The sequence below is a fragment of the Exophiala oligosperma genome, assembly GCF_000835515.1.
Source record: "Exophiala oligosperma strain CBS 72588 unplaced genomic scaffold supercont1.5, whole genome shotgun sequence".
NCBI classification, from domain to species: Eukaryota; Fungi; Ascomycota; class Eurotiomycetes; order Chaetothyriales; family Herpotrichiellaceae; genus Exophiala; species Exophiala oligosperma.
Genome location: NW_015622822.1, coordinates 1777937 through 1797025, shown reverse-complemented (window position 1 = coordinate 1797025; position 19089 = coordinate 1777937). Strand labels below are relative to the sequence as shown.

General features: G+C 50.2%; 6 protein-coding genes across 6 annotated transcripts; 4 read left to right on the top strand and 2 right to left on the bottom strand.

The window, feature by feature from the left end:
• Positions 1 to 1562: 1562 nt before the first annotated feature.
• On the top strand, positions 1563 to 2772 carry PV06_05977 (uncharacterized protein; the record flags this gene model as incomplete). Its single annotated transcript, XM_016407034.1, has 2 exons — positions 1563 to 2650; positions 2709 to 2772. The coding sequence occupies 2 exons, from the start codon at positions 1563 to 1565 to the stop codon at positions 2770 to 2772; spliced, it is 1152 nt and encodes a 383-aa protein (XP_016262638.1).
• Positions 2773 to 4468: 1696 nt separating this feature from the next.
• Positions 4469 to 5353, top strand: PV06_05976 (3-dehydroquinate dehydratase, type II). Its single transcript, XM_016407033.1, has 2 exons — positions 4469 to 4552; positions 4612 to 5353. The coding sequence occupies exon 2, from the start codon at positions 4724 to 4726 to the stop codon at positions 5267 to 5269; it is 546 nt and encodes a 181-aa protein (XP_016262637.1). The 5' UTR covers positions 4469 to 4552; positions 4612 to 4723; the 3' UTR covers positions 5270 to 5353.
• Positions 5354 to 5648: 295 nt separating this feature from the next.
• On the bottom strand, positions 5649 to 7554 carry PV06_05975 (uncharacterized protein). Its single transcript, XM_016407032.1, has 3 exons — positions 7027 to 7554; positions 6146 to 6968; positions 5649 to 6045 (listed from the first exon to the last, which is right to left on the bottom strand). Exons 1-3 carry the CDS (start codon positions 7524 to 7526, stop codon positions 5743 to 5745), a joined length of 1626 nt encoding a protein of 541 aa, XP_016262636.1. The 5' UTR covers positions 7527 to 7554; the 3' UTR covers positions 5649 to 5742.
• Positions 7555 to 8215: 661 nt separating this feature from the next.
• Positions 8216 to 9145, top strand: PV06_05974 (shikimate-5-dehydrogenase; the record flags this gene model as incomplete). The annotated part of the gene is made up of 1 exon (XM_016407031.1): positions 8216 to 9145. The coding sequence occupies one exon, from the start codon at positions 8216 to 8218 to the stop codon at positions 9143 to 9145; it is 930 nt and encodes a 309-aa protein (XP_016262635.1).
• PV06_05973 (uncharacterized protein) lies at positions 8830 to 11909 on the bottom strand. The gene has a single exon (XM_016407030.1). The coding sequence runs from the start codon at positions 11810 to 11812 to the stop codon at positions 9236 to 9238; it is 2577 nt and encodes an 858-aa protein (XP_016262634.1). The 5' UTR covers positions 11813 to 11909; the 3' UTR covers positions 8830 to 9235.
• A 263-nt stretch (positions 11910 to 12172) lies between these two features.
• PV06_05972 (uncharacterized protein) lies at positions 12173 to 14930 on the top strand. Its single transcript, XM_016407029.1, has 2 exons — positions 12173 to 12399; positions 12456 to 14930. Exons 1-2 carry the CDS (start codon positions 12286 to 12288, stop codon positions 14736 to 14738), a joined length of 2397 nt encoding a protein of 798 aa, XP_016262633.1. The 5' UTR covers positions 12173 to 12285; the 3' UTR covers positions 14739 to 14930.
• Positions 14931 to 19089: the final 4159 nt, after the last annotated feature.

The following is a 19089-nucleotide window of genomic DNA, read 5'->3' as shown; positions in this document are numbered from 1 at the left end:
TCGCGGACAAGAGTTGTCGACAAGCGCGAAGCCTGTAGGGGGCCAGGCGCCTATCACAAACTGACTTGGGTGCTGAGGGACCACAATCCCTGCGTGATTCCTCACCAGGTCGTGGGGATCGGCATGGGTGGTCGTGTCGCCTTGATCAAGCTCGATTGGACGCGTTTAGGCGTGCAGTGGGTACCAAAGCTCAGCCTTGAGGCATCGTCGCATTAGGCCCTCTCTTGCGAATACGCTTTTCGGATCTTCAAGCTTTGGGCACCGTTGATGACAAGTACAAGCATGGAGTCAAGACAAATATAATGCCGGCTGCCCATCTTATTCGCCAGAGGATAATCAAAAGGACATCCGGACGTGGTTTGTATGGCCCTGAAGTCCACTGCTCGATGACTGACTGCGAGGTTCACGCTCTCCGAGAACATGTTAACGCTCATGTTTGACCTGCAGCATCAAGTATGCCGGTATTCGCAAGGAGTCGTCCTTGGGAAGAAGCGACGATGCCTGAAAAGACGAATGCTCGACATCGAAGGACCTGCGTATTCGAGAATGTATTTGAGGCAACTCAGTATTGCTTTTGGAACCGCAATTATTCAGTGGTGTGTACGGATAATAGGGACAGAATCATGCTTCAGGTGTTCTTTCACACCGACTCACTTTGCAATGAATGAGAAGGCGAAAGCGAATGACGATGGAGGAAGGGCCAATCTGACATGAAAAACCAAAAGGATGTAATCATTGATAGAATGAGGTTGTATTTGAGCAGAAAGATAAGTGGTCTTCAATCTTAGTACCTTCACATTGTTTCATCTGTACCTTTTAGTCCGCAAGTCGACGTCTCTTCAACAGCATCGTCTTGCATCTCTCACAGTCATATCCTGAGCTTCACAATTCTCCATATCGATACGACCCCATCTCCGAGGATAACTTCATTCCAGAAAAGCAGCGCCTATGTCAATCGCTGTCGTGTATGAAAGAAATTGGAATGTGACAATTGCCAACATCAATCTACCTTATTCGCTTGAACGTCTACTCCAGATGTCACAATGTGTAATCCCCGAATTCAGTAAGTACCTGGAGGCTCAGTGTCACTGATAGAGAGAATCGCTCCCAGCTATTCAAAGAGCTTCAGATTCAAATTGGCGGCAAAGGATTTTTCCGCCGGCCGTGTTTCCCCGATCAGCATGGACCGGCTTACTGCTTTTCCACCGTGGACATCCGTTGTCTTGTTGACCTTCTAGGTACGTGTAGGCAATCTACCTCTTACGACTGTCGGCATTTGACACATTCGTCGTTCGATGAAGACATTAGAGGTGAGAAATAGAGGGTAGAGTAATTTACCCTGGATGCTATCCACTGCAGGACTATGAAAATGCCTGTAGGATAGAGTCGAGGTAAGTTGGGTCAAGCGATAGGCCGTGCAAAAAACCCTAGGTCTCCCTCACATACAGTTTCACATTTGATATCCTCCCCCTACAAGATCATCCTGGTTCGCAAGTTTGCTGTTCGGTGGATTGGCCTTCATTCTCTCACAATACTACTTTTTGTCCTTGTCAACGCTCACCATGAAATCCGAATTTGTTCCTGCCATTGCTTCACAATCCTTGGGGAGAGCCTGGCACCACAGCCTTGATCTTAAGATCAGTCTATGCCATCAGTATGGCTTCGGAACTGTAGAACTGTTCTTTGAGGATCTCGAAGGTGTTGCCAACAATCTCCCACGCTCCCACCCACCTTTGCCCGCTGGCACATCCTTTACACGGTCGACCGAACAACAAGAAAAGCAGCTCGCCGCTGCCCGGTACATTCAAGAACTATGCGTTCAATATCAAGTGGAAATACTTTGCCTTCAACCTTTTATGCATTACGATGGCTTGATCGACACGACTGCGCATACGGCGGCGATCGAAAAGCTACACTTCTGGATCAGACTTGCTCATATCCTCGAAACAGACCTCATTCAGATACCTTCGAATTTCCTCCCTGAACTCCAATGTTCTGGGTCTCGGGAAAGGATTGTCGCGGATCTGAGAGAAGTAGCTGATGTTGGCCTACGAAGTAAGCCTCCGGTGCGGTTTGCATACGAGGCTCTTTGTTGGGGTACGCATGTCGATACTTGGGATGCTGCGTGGTCGATTGTGAGGGAGGTTGACAGGCCAAACTTTGGCACTTGTCTAGATACTTTTAATATTGCCGGCCGTGTCTTTGCAGATCCGGCCTCCGTCACAGGCATGACATCCAATTCATACGAGGACACGCGGGAGACAATTGCAAAGCTTCGTTCGGAACTCTCAAGCGCCGTCGAGAAGGTCTTTTATGTCGAGGTCTGCGACGGCGAACGACTTGATCAACCATTGGTACCTGGCCACAAGTGGTACCATCCTGAGCAAAAGGCCCGTCTGTCGTGGTCGAGAAATGCCAGACTCTTTCCGTTCGAAGAACCTGGTTATCTGCCAGTCCTAGAGATCCTCGAGGCGATCTGTGAGGCGGGTTACAGAGGACCCATATCATTCGAGTTCTTCTCGGAATCTGCAAATCAGCCTGGCAAGGGAGTCCCGGAAGAGCATGCCAGACGTGCGGCGATTTCTTGGTCTAAATTGGAAGAGCATATGCATTGGAATGGCTCGACAAATGTCTCACGCAATGCTAGTCTGTAAGTGCAGGGTCTCGCCGTTATCACAAGGTGCAAAGCTGACCGGTATGCCGAAAAGTTCGAGCTCTACTCCTCCCAGTGCCACATCGCTATCGTCGTCCCCTCGAGAGTCAAAGAGATGAGAACATATCTGGGCGTTGTGGTCCATCCTAGAATTGAAGAGAGGGACAATGATGATACTCTTAGTGCATAGCGCCTCCTGCATGGTTCGGACCTGGATTTGTCTCGACAAAGGTTTATGATCTACGTATATACACATTTACTTTTCAATCGAATTCTTTTTCTTCCATTCATGCTCCTGGTCTCGAATAGTCTAAACGCCGTACTCTCCGCCAAACCTCTCTCACCAATCTTTCCTGCCCTTGCCGTCCCGTCTCTCCTCCGACGGTGTCCGCGGCAGGTCGAATGGCGAGATACAAACGTCCCCCCAATCTGGCATCTTCGATGGTTGCCGTGTCGATGTCGTCTGGTGGAGGGTTGGCCGTCGTGACCAGCCCACCGGCCTCTTCCAACAGACAGATACCCGCGGCGACGTCCCACTCCCAACAACCACCTTCCCACCAGACGTCAAAGGCGCCCATGGCCGTGTAGGCCAGGTCCATCGTGGCACTCCCCAGACTCCTCACGCCGTGCACCATCCCACCCTTTCCGCCCCGACCGCCAACCTCCGCCGCCATGTTGATGAAACTGTCGACTTTCCGGTGTAGGTTACCGTCCGGTGTGTCCCTTCTGTCTTTGCCCCACTCGCAAGAGAATATACATTTTGAAGGAGCGTTTTTCGGGATGGGTCCCACCCCCCTCGACCCGAGCAACGGCAACCTGGTCGTCTCGTTCAACCAAGCCCCTTTCCCTTTACAAGCCGAAAACGTTTGGTTCAGCAAAGGCGCGTAAATGACACCCACGACGGGTTTTTGGTTCAGCACCAAAGCTATGCTGACGCAAAACATGGGGAACCCGTGCGTGAAATTGACCGTCCCGTCCAATGGGTCGACGATCCATGTCGGTTGTTCGTCGGTGACGAGGTACTCTTTCGAAGAACCTCTGGAATACGTTTCTTCGCCTACAAAGGCGTGCAAAGGGTACTTTTGGCGTATACTCGAATGGATAAATTCTTCAACTTCTACCAGCAAAGACAGTCAGTTTCTTTCTGTTCTCACGTCTTGCAAAACACTAAAAAAAAAGACGTGTACATACCGTTGTCGGTTTTTGTTACAATGTCGACAGAGTTTAACTTTTCTTCCATGATCAATTCCTCGGGAACGTTTGTACTATTGGTACTATCCTGGGTTTCGTTCTTGTCGTTGTCGTTGTCATCAAATTCATCTTGTCGTCGTTGTTGAAGACTATCGAGTAAGATGGTTCCAGCATTTTTGGCCAATTGAATGGCGAATGAATAGATTTCACTCAATTCGACGTCTGATATGTCGTATTGATTTGATCCGGTCATCTTTGGTACCGTGGCGTCTATATTTTAAAGTCACATGCGAAATTGTGTATTGCTGCCGTTATGGGTTGAATGTGTCTTGGAAGCTTTACGGGAGGTGCTGCAGGCTAGAGATGGCCTGCGGTACCCATAACTCGTACGCCTAACTTAGGCACAGTGAGGTACCTACAAGGTGGTATCCTATGGGCTTTCTCGATGATGCAATTATGGCGCTTATCGCCGGCCCCCCGGTCAATGATGTACCGAGAAAATTCGGTTCTTGGTTTATTGAGACACGCGCGGGCATCTTCCTACACTAAGGGGGGAACCCTGCCTCATTCATCGGACGAGTCTTCTGCCGGCTGCTGCTCACTCTCCCACACCTTTGTTTTTGACTCCCCCATTGGACGCGGACGATTTCGTTTGGACCGTATACCTGTATCAACAAGATCCGAACCGATCACTCGTCTCGGCAATAAGTAGGTAAGTACGGGTGATGAAGAATAACACATACTGCTGTGAGAAAGTACCGACCTAGGTAGGTATATGGTTTGGATCCGTCATCGCCACTACGACACTCGCCTTACGGATACCTACCCAAGGATTACAGATCTGATACTACTCCGTACACGGATTACAAGATCATCAAAATGACTTCGATTCAAAAAGACAATACTCCTTCGTCGCCGTCACCACGAAAAGTCCTACTCATCAATGGTCCGAACCTCAACCTGTTGGGTACCCGGGAACCAGGGATTTATGGCTCGACCACCCTATCTGACATTGTGGAAAATGTAAAGTCCAGAGCTCAATCCATGGGAATCACAATCGTCCCTTTTCAGTCGAACCACGAAGGTGCCATTGTCGATTTTTTACATTCACACTTCTCGCCACGGCAAAAGACGGCCTTCACTGGAGTCATCATCAACCCTGCGGCGTTCACCCACACCAGCGTCGCCATAAGGGACGCTTTGCTGGCCACTTCTTTACCGTTCGTCGAGGTACACATTTCGAACGTCCACGCCAGGGAACCATTTCGGGCCCACAGTTATTTCAGTGACAAGGCTCAGGGGGTGATTATGGGGCTGGGTGCCTACGGGTATATTGCAGCCTTGGAGTTTTGGGCTCAAAAGTGGGACGTGGAAGAGAAGGAGAGAGAGAAAGAAGGCGCCCAGGACGGTAGTGCAAAGAGCTGAGTAAAAGCTACAAGCAAAGGCTACAAGCAAAGGCCGCGTGTGGGATATCGTGAGAAAAGTCGAAAAAGCAGCCGAGGTTTTTCGATTTGATATGGATACTTCCAAGATGTATATGTGTCTAACAGGACGGGTCTACCTTGCTGATGTTCCGACGAAGATTGTATACGAGAGAAATTATACACGAGGATAAACCTTCCAGTATATCACTAAGAAAGTTTCTGTTGTCCTGCAGGGCGATGGGTACGTACTATAGGAAAGGTATTCTTTGTTAATCTTGAAAAGAGACAAGTATTCCAGGGGCGGAATTGTTCTTCTTGAAACGCTATCTTGTTTTCCAAGTACTCAAAACATGCATGACATGACATGCTTGTTTGACCAAGTAAACCCCTTTTCGAGGATCCGTCGCCCATGACTGTCAAAACTGTGAACACTGCACAATGTACACCAAATGAACTCTGTCGACTCGCTGAAGCCTACACCTTTTCAACACCAGAGTCCTCGCGCTGCTCAACCGCTGATTTTTCCTCGTGTATACTCAGTCTCCGGAAATCTTGATCCTGAATGCGCAATTCCTCCAAGACTGCCTTGTGTGCCTTTCTGGCAGGCCACTCTCGACTGAAGAGGCGGTCCATGGCCTCAAGAGGGACACCTTTGGTCTCGGGTACGAGGAAAAAGACATAGACCGAGGCGATGAGCATGAGGGATGCAAAGAAAAAGTAAACGCCGTATGACATGCTGGCGAACATTTGCGGGGTGAATCGAGCGACGATGAAATTCTGTAACGACCCATTCATTAGTATTTGATCTCTGCGATTCCACATCTTTTGCCGGAAATGGTCGAATCTTGACAAAAGCGGGAGAGAGAGCAAAACTTACCCAGAACCAATTGTTCGCAGCGGCAAAGGCTTGTGCAAGTGTACGTACACCCTGATCGAACATCTCCGAGTTGAGAACCCAAGGTGTGCCGTTCCAAGATGGTGAATAGATGGCCGTCCAGAGATAAAAGAAGAACATCGCCGAGATGCCTCCTCCTGACATGCCACTGTTCTGATCGACCTTGGAAGAAGGATCCGCCACGGCGATATACCCACCGATATACCACATGCACAAACCTCCTAGGAAAGCTCCCCAGATCAGCAAGGTCCGGCGGCCCAATTTGTCGATCAAGAAAAAGAGCCAGACCAAGGTGAGAACGGTCTTGATGACGCCAAAGATTCCGGTCGTCAAAAGAGACGTGTTGGTGCCACGGACGCCGATGGATTTGAACACCGTGGGAGAGTAATAGTTGATGGCGTTAATTCCACAGGCATTCTGCCACATGAAGAGCGACCCACCCAGGAGGAAGCGGTACGTGGTCCGGCGGTTGGTGAAGACGGCTCGGAATGGGTGCCAAAAGCCGAGACCGACCGTGCTGCGCTGGTGTTCAATCGCATTGTCCACCGCCATGATTTCCTCTTGCATGTAGACATGGTCGGCGGGAAGTTGACGGAGCCAGCACAATGTCTTGATCCCTTCTTCACGCCGGCTACGGGTGAAGAGCCAACGTGGAGATTCTTTGATGACCAGCGCTCCTGCGAGTAGTAGTCCAGCAGGTACGAGTTGAATGCCGAATGGGATAAGCCATTGCTTGTGGGAGGGAGGGAGATTCTCGCTGACGCCGTAGTTGATCCAGAATCCGACAAGACCGCCAATTTGCCAGCTAAGCCATAGAGTGTCAGTCGCCTTGGTGAGAGAAAAAGCAGGATATTGAGACTCACCTTAATTCATACAATCCCACCAGACGCCCTCGAATCGCGGGAGGAGCAATCTCAGAGCAGTAAATGGGAGACAGGTTAGATGCAGCACCTATTCCAAGACCAGCGAGAACTCGACCAGCGTAGATCAGTCCAAGGCCGCGTTGACTGTTGGCACCCAACATGAGCCCGGCACCGAGAATAAAGACAGTAGCGGAAATGAGGAGACCAATCTTGCGACCTAGGAAATGACCAGCTGGATAGGCGAAGAACGCTCCGAAGAATGCACCCGCCTGGTAGCAGGACACAACGTTGGCACTGACCAGGTTGACATGAGAATCAGACATCTTATCGAAACTGAATTCCTCTCTGAAAGACGACAAGGCGATAGTGCCTCCGATGAAGGCGCTGTCGTAGCCGATCATCATGGCGGCAGAACCAGCAACGGCAGCAGAGAAGTACACTCGCCAGTTGTAGACACTTTTCGGCGTCGGGCGGTCCTCGACCAAGGTAAGGAGACCCATTGTGACTCGCTGAATACCACCTACGGCTTGTGGCGAAAAATGCGTTATAGCAATTGGGATCTGAGGAAGACAATAGCCCCGGGGTGTCAGGACTGGCCGGGGGAACACCTTAATATATGTGGTCAGGAACGAAGTATAAACTTCATCATTCAAAGTCTTTGAATCGCGGAGCTAATTGCGAGGAGACGGAGCAGCAGCTCACTTGAGAAGTTTTTTCCCCAGCTCACCCTCCTCCACAACACCAGATTCGCAGAGGTCGACAGGGATTAGCAGTTCAACGGCAAGGTGCTTGAAGATCTGGAGACTCGGCCAATCAACTTGCAAGCAATTCTCGTCCTGAGTCGGCTATTGATGGCGGAAGAAAACTTATCCACACACCGGAGTTTCTCCAGTGCTGACGACCTCGAGGGGCTGAGTTTGAGCGAGACCTTGACAATCCTGCATCGGATGATCTCCCGTCGGCTATGAGCGCTTCCATTCTGATTTCACTGTTCACCAAGTAAAGCTGTTGGCTGGACCGTGGTGATATCGGAACAGCACCGTCGTACACTTGTTCGCTACTATTTGACTGTGCATATTGAAGCTGCACTCTCATCCTGGGAGTCGTATTTTGTTCAGAAGCGTCCTTTTCAAAACCCGAAAGGACTTTAGGATTGAAGGAAGACACAGTCAAATCAAAGAGTGTCATTATGGCCAAGTTGCTTCCACTGCCAGACACCTCGTCGTATGATCGGGTTGCATATCTGGTGGGAAATCCGATTGCACATTCCCGTTCACCTGAGTTGCACCGGACTATATATTCGACATGGGGAAAGAATTGGGCTCAGTGCCTATACGAGACAACTGACCTTGATGGGTTTATTAAGTATCTCAAGAAAGATGCAAAATGCATGGGCAGTGGTGTCACTATGCCATTTAAAGTCGCTGTCATCCCATACCTCGATGAGTTGACCGAGGAAGGCAAAGCTATCGGCGCCATTAATACCATTTTCTTCAAAACAGCAGCCGATGGTTCTCGAATATACTGCGGTACCAATACTGACTGCGTGGGTATTCGTGACGCCTTCACCACAAATGTGAAAAATCCTCAGTATCGTGGAAAACCTGGCCTTGTTGTGGGTGGCGGTGGTACATGCAGGGCAGCCATTTATGCACTGCAAAGATTCTTGGGCTGCTCACCGATCTATATCATCAATCGAGACACGAGCGAGGTCGAATCTGTGCTTGAAGAGTGCCGCAGAAACGGAACAGCAAATGATCTGATCCACATATCAACAACCGCACAAGCGAGGAGTGTGCGCGCCCCAGGAGCCGTTGTGAGCGCGGTTCCCGACTTCCCACCTGTTACGGAGAATGAAAAGACGATTCGAGAGATTTTGAAGATTTTCCTCAATGGCGGCGAGAAGGGTGCTTTGCTAGAAATGTGTTATCACCCGTCACCGGACACTGGCATCTCCCGACTTGCATTGGAGTCAGGCTGGCAATTGATCGGAGGAATTGAAGCAATGCTCGGACAGGGCTTTGCGCAAGCCGTTATGTGGACAGGCCTCGAAATCGACGGCACACTGAGAAGCGTCGCAAGACGGATGGTCCAGGACAGGATGAAGATACCACACTGACGTAGAAGATCTCCGGTGAACTTCCAAGAGCTTGTGTTACTGGACAAGCATCGCGCCAGGACATAGAAGAATCGGCCTAGGCTTTTCGCTTTAGCCTGCACCACGGTCACTGAAATACTCTTCGCCATCGACAAGGTATGAAGTGTTCTTCTGGATTGCATCCCATGCTGCCTTGGCCATACAACGTTTTGGAGCCTTTCTGCCAGTCAAAGTTTCGAATTGGACCGTTGCTTGTTCAATTAATGCCTCGATGCCGCCGACAATGACCCACGGCCGGCCAGTGGACTCGCGGAAGGACCTCATCTGTTTGACTAGGGGCGTTTCTTTGGTCATGTAAGCCATTTCAAGGATAACACCTCCGCTAGGCGACTGCATCCACGACTCTGGCAACTCAAAATCTGCGCCGGGTTTCCCGTCGAGCAGCTCGTGCGTTACGCATGACACCACGATTGTGGGAGGAGAGAAACCCCCAGGCCAGTCCTCGCTTGTCGACTTAAGCACCTTGACAGGATCTGATGGCGTAAACTCAGCTCCATTCACCTTCGCTTGAGACCTGGCCCAGCCGTTAAAATGATCAGCCACAGCTTTCGTATTCGGAAGGGTTCTGTTGTAAATAAATATGTTCTTGCATCCCAGTTGTAGCATAGCATAGACAGCAGCTCGAGCCATTCCTCCTGCACCGACCACAAGAGCTGTGGATTTTGGTTGGATAGAATTGCGAGGCGACAGGCTTCGATTAATACAGGTCATGATGCCTCTGAAGTCGGTGTTTTCTCCGTACCAATCTTTGATTGGTCCGGCACGATTCCTCTCCTGTGCCTGAATCTGGACAGAAGGGACTTTTCCTGAGGTATCGGCCCGTAGTGGCACTATAGTATTGACGGCACCAATAGCTCTTGCGTGACCGCTGCATGATGATAAATGGGGGAAAATTCTGACTTTGTATGGCTGGACTATGCTCAAACCGCACAAGCTGTCGTCCTTGGCTAACTCTTCCGCATCTTGCCATGATGTGATATTCATTGTTATGCAAGTGTGACGAAGACCGTGAAACTCGTATGCTGCATTATGCATTGATGGTGACAGTGACCCTGATACGTTCGCTCCCAAGACGTAAAACTTGAGGCTGTCAAAGACATGAATATCAAAAAGAGCACCGATGATTTCCTTCGAGGATAGCAAAGGCTGAAACTGAAGCATTAGTGGTCGTGGCAGGGAAGCATGTGTCACAGAGGTCAGTATCGGATTCAATATTTGTGATGTGCGTCCTAATGCACCGACATTGAATGCCGAGATGACGAGTTTGGATTGAAGGTCTTTCATTTCTTCAGAGAACCAGATTATGGAATCGTTATCCAATCGAGACTGTGGGACATTGAGAAATCGGATCATGTTGAAGCCTTCAGCGACTGCACGGTTGAGCATTGTCCTCCAGATAGGGTCTTTCCACCCCTGCTTTGTAGAAGATCTAGGGGCATAAGTAGCGACAAGCTTAGTGTAGCCTTTCATTGCTTTGATGTGCGCAAGTGTATGATCATCAAGTTCCAAATTGACTGACAAATATTCCACTCCCAGACGAAATCCATGTTTGATGATATTCAGGTAGGTATTGCTGCTTGCGTCCGCAAGTGTGGCAGTGACAGAGAGTAGAATAGGTAGATCAAGTGTTCTTCTAGCCATCCCAACTAGCTTGCTGAGGGCCCTTGTCGCAGTAGAATTCCAGACATCAACATAGATTTCTGTGACATCACCGGCAGATTCCAGGGCTGCAAAGTCGATCTGCCCATCCATGTAATTTGAGAGTTTGACCTCGATTGCGTATGTATATGTGCGTTGTTCGACTGGGACAGCTAGAGAGAAGGGCGAATCATTGCTCGACTGCTGTGCTCTCGTTCCCGTAATCAAACGTACGAACGAAGAAAAATCTGCCTGTGCATGGCGAAGCCTGAACGAATAGTTAGGCGAAGCACGATCTGCGTCGTCGGATTCGGTAGATCTGGCCATGGACTCGTCTTCTAGGTTGAAATATTCGTAGTTTGAGCATTTCCTGTGTGTAGAATTCCCATTCTCGAGCAGTTTTGCTGAGCGTTCATCGAGTTTAAGCAACCCTTGTATTCGGTCCATGTCTCTGAGAATGAATATAACAGGATTTGTCTGGCTGAGTTGTCTCAGATAGTCCTGGAGGCTGCTGGTCAGACTTCCCAAGCCACAGTCGATGACACATCCATATTTGTTCTCCTCTAGCATTTGCTTTGAGGTTGCAATATCCTGTCTGTGAAATTGCTCGCTTCCATGGACTCGGAGGTATTCTTGACGAGAAAGACCGTTGAAGCTCTGGAAGTAGTGATCTTCAGTTATAAACCTTCTACCGAGAGCAGTTGCCGCGATAAACCCCAATGACCTTTTGCCAGAGGCTCGAATTCCAATAAGGATGATGGATGCATCAGGATGGAAGACTCGGCCTTCCAGTACTTGCTCAGATGTCGCTGTCATCAAAGGACGGCTTGGTGTCGATTGTCGGCCATGCTCAACTTGTAACGTCGAGGATGGTTCTTTGGGAGACATGGCATTCATCAAAGTTGGCGTGGCCGTCCCTGAGGGCCCCGGGTTCTCACACAGCCGTTCTGCATGGCCTGCATGCTCATTGATGCTGCTTTGATCTTCCATAGCAATGGGTTGGATTTGCTGGTCAGTGCCATTCGCACGCGCATGGAGTAGAAGTATTGCCTATCATGCTCAAAGCAAGCAAACTATTGCATTGGACGTGATGATAAAGAGGTACTCGGGCCGGGCAAATAATAAGGGAAGAATTGGTTTTATAACCAATAAATCAACTTAGGCATGAGATTTACCCGAAGCCGGCCACCTATAGGCGTTGTCATTAGAAGGTTGGGGAGGCTTGTGGGGACGAGTATCGTCTCGTAAGCCACTGCGTTGGTAATCACCGCCCTAAGATAAGCGCAACTCCCCCCGCCAGTGCTTCTTCCGATGCTTTCCATTTGAATAATCATCTACGCGCGATCTACTCCGTATGTCAAACTCCATTAGAAAACACTTGACCGGCCTCTACAGCCATCCTTGAACCTCTTTCTGTTTGCTAGAGTCCCTGACCATGGCTGGCGTACAGCGGCCATGCTGTGATGGACGCGAACAACGTTGAACCACGAAGCAGAACGACTCGCTCTGACGATCATGACGAAGCTGCCGGCGGACGTACAAGAGTTTCTCGAGCCTGTACGCGGTGTCGCACAAGAGTTAGTAGCCGAAACAAGGTGCCTGGAGTACTATATCGAAGCTGACTCGCGCATAGAAAGATCGATGCGATGGACTCCGACCTCGATGCTCAAGCTGTGCGAACGCCGGACAGCTGTGTCTCTACGTTGCTGGAAATAAAAAGAGAGGACTGCCTGAAGGCTATGTGCGCGGCATTGAGAAACTATGGGCATTGATGCTACAGAAGATCTCAGGCTTGGATGACAGCGTACGACAAGTAATGCTTGAGAACGAGGATGAACTTCTTCGAATATGGAACCATCCAAAGTATGGTGACAATCTTCATACTGTTTGGAAAGAGTCCGGCATACTTTCGAATCTGGAGAGGCTGCTGTCCCAAGTTGAGCAGCGTGCGCCAGTTTTGAAGAGGAAACGAAACGAGGAAGACGACGGGTCAGGCACAGAGACCTATGAGCAGGACAGCCGAGTATTAACGCCAGCTTTCTGTGTCAAGAATATTTCAGAGCTTTCTCGAGACACTGTCTCTCGAGCCCCAAGGTCCTCTGATAACCCGAACGTTGACAGGATCAACCAAATTGTATCACCCAACCTGGCAAATGCTCCATTACAACTACCAAAGTCTGCTTCCACCTTGTTGCACCACTACTTTAGCTATACGCATTGCTGGTTTCCCATCTTGCATAGGTCTCTTACTCTCAGAAGGTTTTACGAGCATACGAGGGTATACAATCGCAGACCTTTGGAGAACTCCGAACTTGCATGTTTATGGGCTATTTGCGCCTATTCGAAACAACAAAGAGCACAGCTATCCTCAAACAACGACGATAGCCCGTCCGTTGAAGAGATGCGGTCTGCGGCACGGACTTTTATCCCCTCCGAAGAGGGCCCATTTACTATTGAGCATGTACAGGCTCTCCTAGTCATTGTACTGCTGGATGTCGGCCGGGGCAAATGGACTTCCGCATGGATATTGTTAGGTTTCGCAGTGAGAGCCTACCTCGATCTTACCGGCACGCGTGGGAATGTCGTCAACGATACCGCAAGGGCCGGCCAGCAAAACCAATGGACGGGCACTTTACAAGGCTGTTTTGTTCTGGATAGCATCCTTTCCATGCAACTCATGCGAACACCGCATTTGCGGACAGAATACCTAACAGGCGTGAAGTTTCTTGATGAGGATGGAATAGAGGAATGGGAACCATGGAATGCGGTGGGACCTGAGAATGTTCCGTCTCCAGAACCTGCGTTTGCCAGAAGCTGCTTCAACCAGTTGACTCGACTTTTTATGGTTACACCAGGTCTCATGAATCTCGAAGGCCATCAATCTATGGCAATCAACAGCAGCCGCGGATTGCACGACCTCGCAGAGACATTCCCATTCCCCGTATTCGAGATTGAACCGCGGGCACCTCACCAGATGCTTCTGCAAATATGCTACCTGGCACTGACAGCCAGGTTTTCGGATCCGCGCACACGGCCTGAACGCCTGCTTCTGTTCTCACAGGCCCTGAAAGTCTTTGATCAGGCTTGGAATTCTGTCAAATGTGGGCTCCCGTCCATATTGGTATCCATCTCCAAATTGCCATATCTCCCTTCCGACTTATCTAGTCCGTTTGGGTCGATCTCGCTGTCTGAAGATCACCGGCAAGTCTTGACCCGACTCTCGACCGTCTGGCCGGGATTTTTTCCGAACGACAAAGAGCTTGAGGTGGGATCTAATCTACTCTCGCGGCCGACTACCGCATCAATCCAGTCATTGAGATCACAGCCCGGTGCCTCTGTTGACTCTCCATTTCACAGGGCTGATTTCTGGCCCAACGATGTACCAGCATTGCAGATTGATATGAGTGATGCTCCCGCAGCCAATGCCGATCTGGGGCCAACTACCGTGCTGGGACTTCACGAAATTCCTTCTCTTCCTCACACAACAAACCCAGCCCCACGACTTGGGTCCGAAATATTAGACTACGGATTGATAAACGTCGACATGACTGAGCCACTTCCCTCGACAAATGTTGGCCGAGCCTCTGCTTCTCAACAAGCCCCCACTATGGGAGCCATGACTTCTCCTAGCTTCGACGGGGACGAGATTGACGCATTGTTTCATGAGATGGCGCAACTTGACGCGAATGAATGGTCCATGGACAGGACGCAGAATTTCAAGGACTTTGGGTTTTCTGACGCGTCTACATTTGAAGCGTTTTGTAATGATCCTGACAGACTTATGCTTTCGAATGAATATATGGGGCCAGGATTGAGTCAGAGCAGCAATCCCATGTCGTATGGGGCACGCGGTACATTTGGCCCCGACCCTGAAGAGGGCTATGGTCCTTCTGATGCAACCCTAGGTGGTCGATGATCAGAAGCGACATGAGGGATCCAACATAGCTATTGCAGTGTAAATTCATTACTGGTTCGTTGCCGATGGCTTACTTGTATTCAGAAGTCACGAACACAAAGAAAGGTCAAGGATTCGGAAACTTGATAGTTTCATAATGGCTTCAAACATTCAATACATGAACAATGAGAAGAAAGAAAAAGCAAATTCGCCAACCACCACACACACACACACACACACAACATTTGACATGCAGATATGTGTCCTAGGTCGAAGATCTTCATCCTTGCACCCGGGTCATGGCGGCCGACTTTGTGGCGGCGTGGTTGACGACCCACTTGTCGGTGTCCTCCTCGACGGGGTTCAGGCCCCAGGCGGTGCTGCTGTCGTCGTGGACGGTGGTCCTCCTCAGGTCCCGGCGGTACCTGCCCTCGAAGGCGCCCCCGTTGGCCTTGTGCAGGGTGGCCCGGTTGTCCCAGATGATCATGTCCGAGGGTTGCTTCCACTCGACGCTGACGGTGTTGTGCTTTTGCGTGACGTGGTCGAGGAGTTTCTTGATCAGGGCGTCGGACTCCGGTTTGGGGATCCCCTCGACGTGGTGGGAGTGGGCGGCGATGTAGATGTTGCGCCGGCCGCTGGGCTCGTGGACCTGGATGAGCCGGTGGCGGGACATGCGGCCCGCGTTGGTCGGGTCGAGGTCCTTGAAGAACTCGGGCGACCCCAGTTTGCGGGACTGCGCGATCGAGTGGTGCACCACGTGGTCCTTTTCGAGGAGTTCCCTCTGGAGGGCGGGGTCCAGCGTGTCCCAGGCCGTGCGAGAGTCGGCGAAGTCGGTGTTGCCGCCGTTGCCGGGGGGAGGGATCTCGACGGCCCTGAGGAGCGAGAAGCTCGCCCGGCGAGGGTTGAACGACGAGTCGACGTGGAAGAGGGCGTTTCCCTGGTCACAGTGACGCACATCAATGTCAGTTCGAGTCAAGAAATGCCGAGTGTCGGGTGACATGTTTCCGAGGTAAGAGAGGTTGGGCGAGATGGGTACGAAGGTGTATTGACAATGTCTTACCTTGCCATAATGTGCCCGTGGAGCGTCCGGGTCCAAAACGCCACCTTGGTCGTCAATGTTGCCGGCGTCAAAGAGTTCGTAGAATCCATAACGCGGTTTACGCCCGTCGGTCATGTACCGTCTCATCGTGTCCAGGTCGCCGATGCGTTTGGAGAATTCAATGTGGCTCGCATCGTCGAGGCCGGTGTTGCGGAACACACACACGCCGTACTATCGAGAAAGCGTTCAGGAGTCAGTTGAGCCTGGAATCTTGGAGCGTTTGCCCTTTGACTTTTTGTAGAGGTGGGAGAGATTCTGTTTTTCAGGGGAGGGGGTTTGAACTTGTATCTTGATGGCCAGGGGTAGGTACATCGCGAGACGACTTCTCTCCCTTACCTTTGCCATGGCGAGTAATATCTCTTGGAATTGTTCATCGCTGAGGTTTTGGAAATTGACACCTTCGACCTCGGCGCCGAATGTGGGATGAAGTGGTTTGATGGTCAGAGTCTTGAACTCTGGTTCTTCACTGTAACTTCCCATTGTTGTGCTTGATGGTTCGTGGGGGTGACTTGACTCGGTTGTGCGTCGGGTGTCGGAGTATCTATGTGTGGATGTCCGGGGTGTTGAGTAGTAATATCGTTCTCGTCCTATTTTTTCAGTCTCGAGTATTCTCAGAGGTGTATATACGAAGTAAGGACAAGATGATGGGATAGATTTTAGGAGGTGAGTACAGTGACAAGGCGAGAAAGGGAAGATTCAACGACGAAGGGGGATGGGATATATCAAAAGACAACTCGATGCAGAAATAGCAGGAGCGCGTTACTGTATTATCTGTGTACCTTAGGGACTACATCTACCGGAGGGTCCACGATTTTGAACGCTTTTCGGCACTCGGCTCATAGTACTCGTATATTAGGTAGCGATTTTGGTGGCTCCCTTGCCAACTCGTACAAGAGCAAAGGGAAGAGGATCGTGTAAAGAGTAAGCGGTTCTTTGAGAAAATCGTGGGGCACCCACATGTGGTGGTGGCGGAGGAGGAGGAGGGGGTCACAAACTTGGGGCGAGTTGGTAAGACTACTACTGTCCTGTACTGCAATCTCGTAGTTCGGCAGAGAGATGTTTGTAACCGAGTGACAAGTCCATCGGTGGGTTTTTTGTATTGTATCGAACATCTTCTGCGTATCGGGTATAGTGAGTATAGAACATGGACCACCCAACACCAACTGGGATCGGTACTTTGGGTACTCGTTCTTGGACAGCACTTGGCGCGGGTTGCTTTTCGTAGCTTGATCCGTGGCCAAGGAAAACATTTGGACCATAACGGAGTAGTTGATATTTTACTTGCAATGACACGGAGGATGTTGCGGGGCTGAAAAAAGGCTAGCGAGCAAAAAGCGTTCGGGGAGCCTCAATGGAGGACAAGAAGAGAAACCGAGGATGGGAGTACGGAGTTTGACACAGCTTGATGTAGTTGTATCGCCCTATCAACAAACTGGAGGTATTATTGATCAAAGATGATGGAAAATAGATTGTGGAGGAAAGAGAATCTGGGGGAGAATCAGGAAGGGTGGGATGGGAACAAACGAATCGAACACACAAAACTGGGGCTTTATCCAAAAAGTCCTTGAAGAGTTTGATTGATGCCTGCTTAGGTACGGAGTAATAGTAATGTGCTTTAAAGCAAACAAGCAGGTTTCTGGTACCAGACTCTACGACATTCCATACTGGGGGATGTTCTTGTCCAAACCACGGTGGCGTGGGCAATAATGATTACAAGGTCGATACGTACCCAAGGCAGTGTAAAGGTACAGTAAAAGAAGGTATCCGAAAGGTTGGTATGAATCGTAGACTGGGGAAATTGGGGGACGGTTTGGGGAAAATATGTCAAAACGGTATTTCTTCAACTCCCGATACCGATCAATTTTAGATACTCTTCGATGGTATTATACTATTGATAAGGGTTCAGCGTCCTCGCCAAGGGAACTGCCAAGTGAAGATTCGGGTATTCGATGCCGGTGTCGAGATGACAGATGCGCGGGTTTTCAAACGAGGATGGCCATCTGATAAGATGAACATTATTATGGGTAAGAGAGAGAGACCGAATATCTGTGTCGAGTCTGATCCATAGACTTTTTGGAAAACAATACTCACGATACAAGAGGCATAGCAAAATGCGTCGAGGGTGGTCTCAGTGTACAGGTGGAAATGGAAGCATTCACTACCCTGATTGATAAGAGCCTTGCCTTACGGATGTGAACTGACCACGTATCTTTGTCCTTTCTCAAGCCTTCTCAACTTGATCGACAACACCCGCACCTCCTTTCTCTCCCAATGTCCCAAGTCCAATCACTTCCACTTTGGCCTTGTCACCTTCCATGACCACAGCCACCTCTTCCAAACTCAATCCTTTCGTCTCGGGATATACGAACAAGATGGTCGTCGTTTCGATGGCCAGCCAGACCACATAGACGATGTAATAGTGCCATTGGATATTCTGCAAGCCGATCGGGTTGACGAACTGGTTGAAGGCACTACCTCCCCGAGAGAAGAATTGGGTGATGGCGACACCTTTGCTGCGGTGGATGAATGGAAACACTTCGGTGATGAAGATGTAGGTGAGTGGCATCATGAGGTTGTAAAAGCCGTAGTAGATGAAGATGAGAGCGACGACCGCTTTGGCGGCGGACTGGTTGGTGTGGTCTTCCGCGTACACCGCCGAAGCGCCGGTCCAGCACGCGAACAGTACCGTCATGCCGATGTAAGAGGTCAAGTACTGGCGTCGGCGAGGGAGTCTGTGGGCGAGAAAGGCACCGGTCACTCCCGTGACGAGGTTCCAACACGAAAGACCCAGGTTGATCTCATTTTGGGTCCGTCTGGATGTGATGCCGACCGACGCCAGCACTTTGGAGAGATAGTACGAGACCAATCCGTTGCCGGACCACTGCGAGAACAAGCCCACACACGCTGCGATAAAGACACGTCGGCGGTTGACGCTGCCGGTGACGAGCTCCTTCCATGGCGTCTTGGTGCTCTCCAGTTCCATGCGGATGGTTTCACGGATCTGTTGGAATTCAGCGGCTACGAATGAACTCGTACGGTCTCCTTCGGCGTGGTACTTGATCAAGATCTCCAAAGCCTCCTCGTGTCGGTCTCTGCTTATCAAGAAACGAGGTGACTCGGGTATGAACCTGGTGGCGGTGTGTCAATACAGCTGTTCGTTGAGTTTCGCCGGGTCTTTTTACGCCTGCTTACCAAATGAAGATGAGCTGCAAGGTGGATGGCAGAATCTGCAGCAGAGAAGGCAGCCTCCAACTCCAGTTGCTTTCCCACGAA

Bases quoted from the DNA above. Each gene is read 5' to 3' on its own strand.
- PV06_05973 (XM_016407030.1), bottom strand. From the start codon at position 11,812: ATGGAAGATCAAAGCAGCATCAATGAGCATGCAGGCCATGCAGAACGG.
- PV06_05972 (XM_016407029.1), top strand. From the start codon at position 12,286: ATGGACGCGAACAACGTTGAACCACGAAGCAGAACGACTCGCTCTGAC. The intron at 12,400-12,455 runs GTTAGTAGCCGA...ACTCGCGCATAG, and splicing joins GTACGCGGTGTCGCACAAGA to AAAGATCGATGCGATGGACT.
- PV06_05975 (XM_016407032.1), bottom strand. From the start codon at position 7,526: ATGGGTCTCCTTACCTTGGTCGAGGACCGCCCGACGCCGAAAAGTGTC. The intron at 6,969-7,026 runs GTGAGTCTCAAT...TCTATGGCTTAG, and splicing joins GTGGGATTGTATGAATTAAG to CTGGCAAATTGGCGGTCTTG. The intron at 6,046-6,145 runs GTAAGTTTTGCT...GGGTCGTTACAG, and splicing joins CTGCGAACAATTGGTTCTGG to AATTTCATCGTCGCTCGATT.
- PV06_05976 (XM_016407033.1), top strand. From the start codon at position 4,724: ATGACTTCGATTCAAAAAGACAATACTCCTTCGTCGCCGTCACCACGA.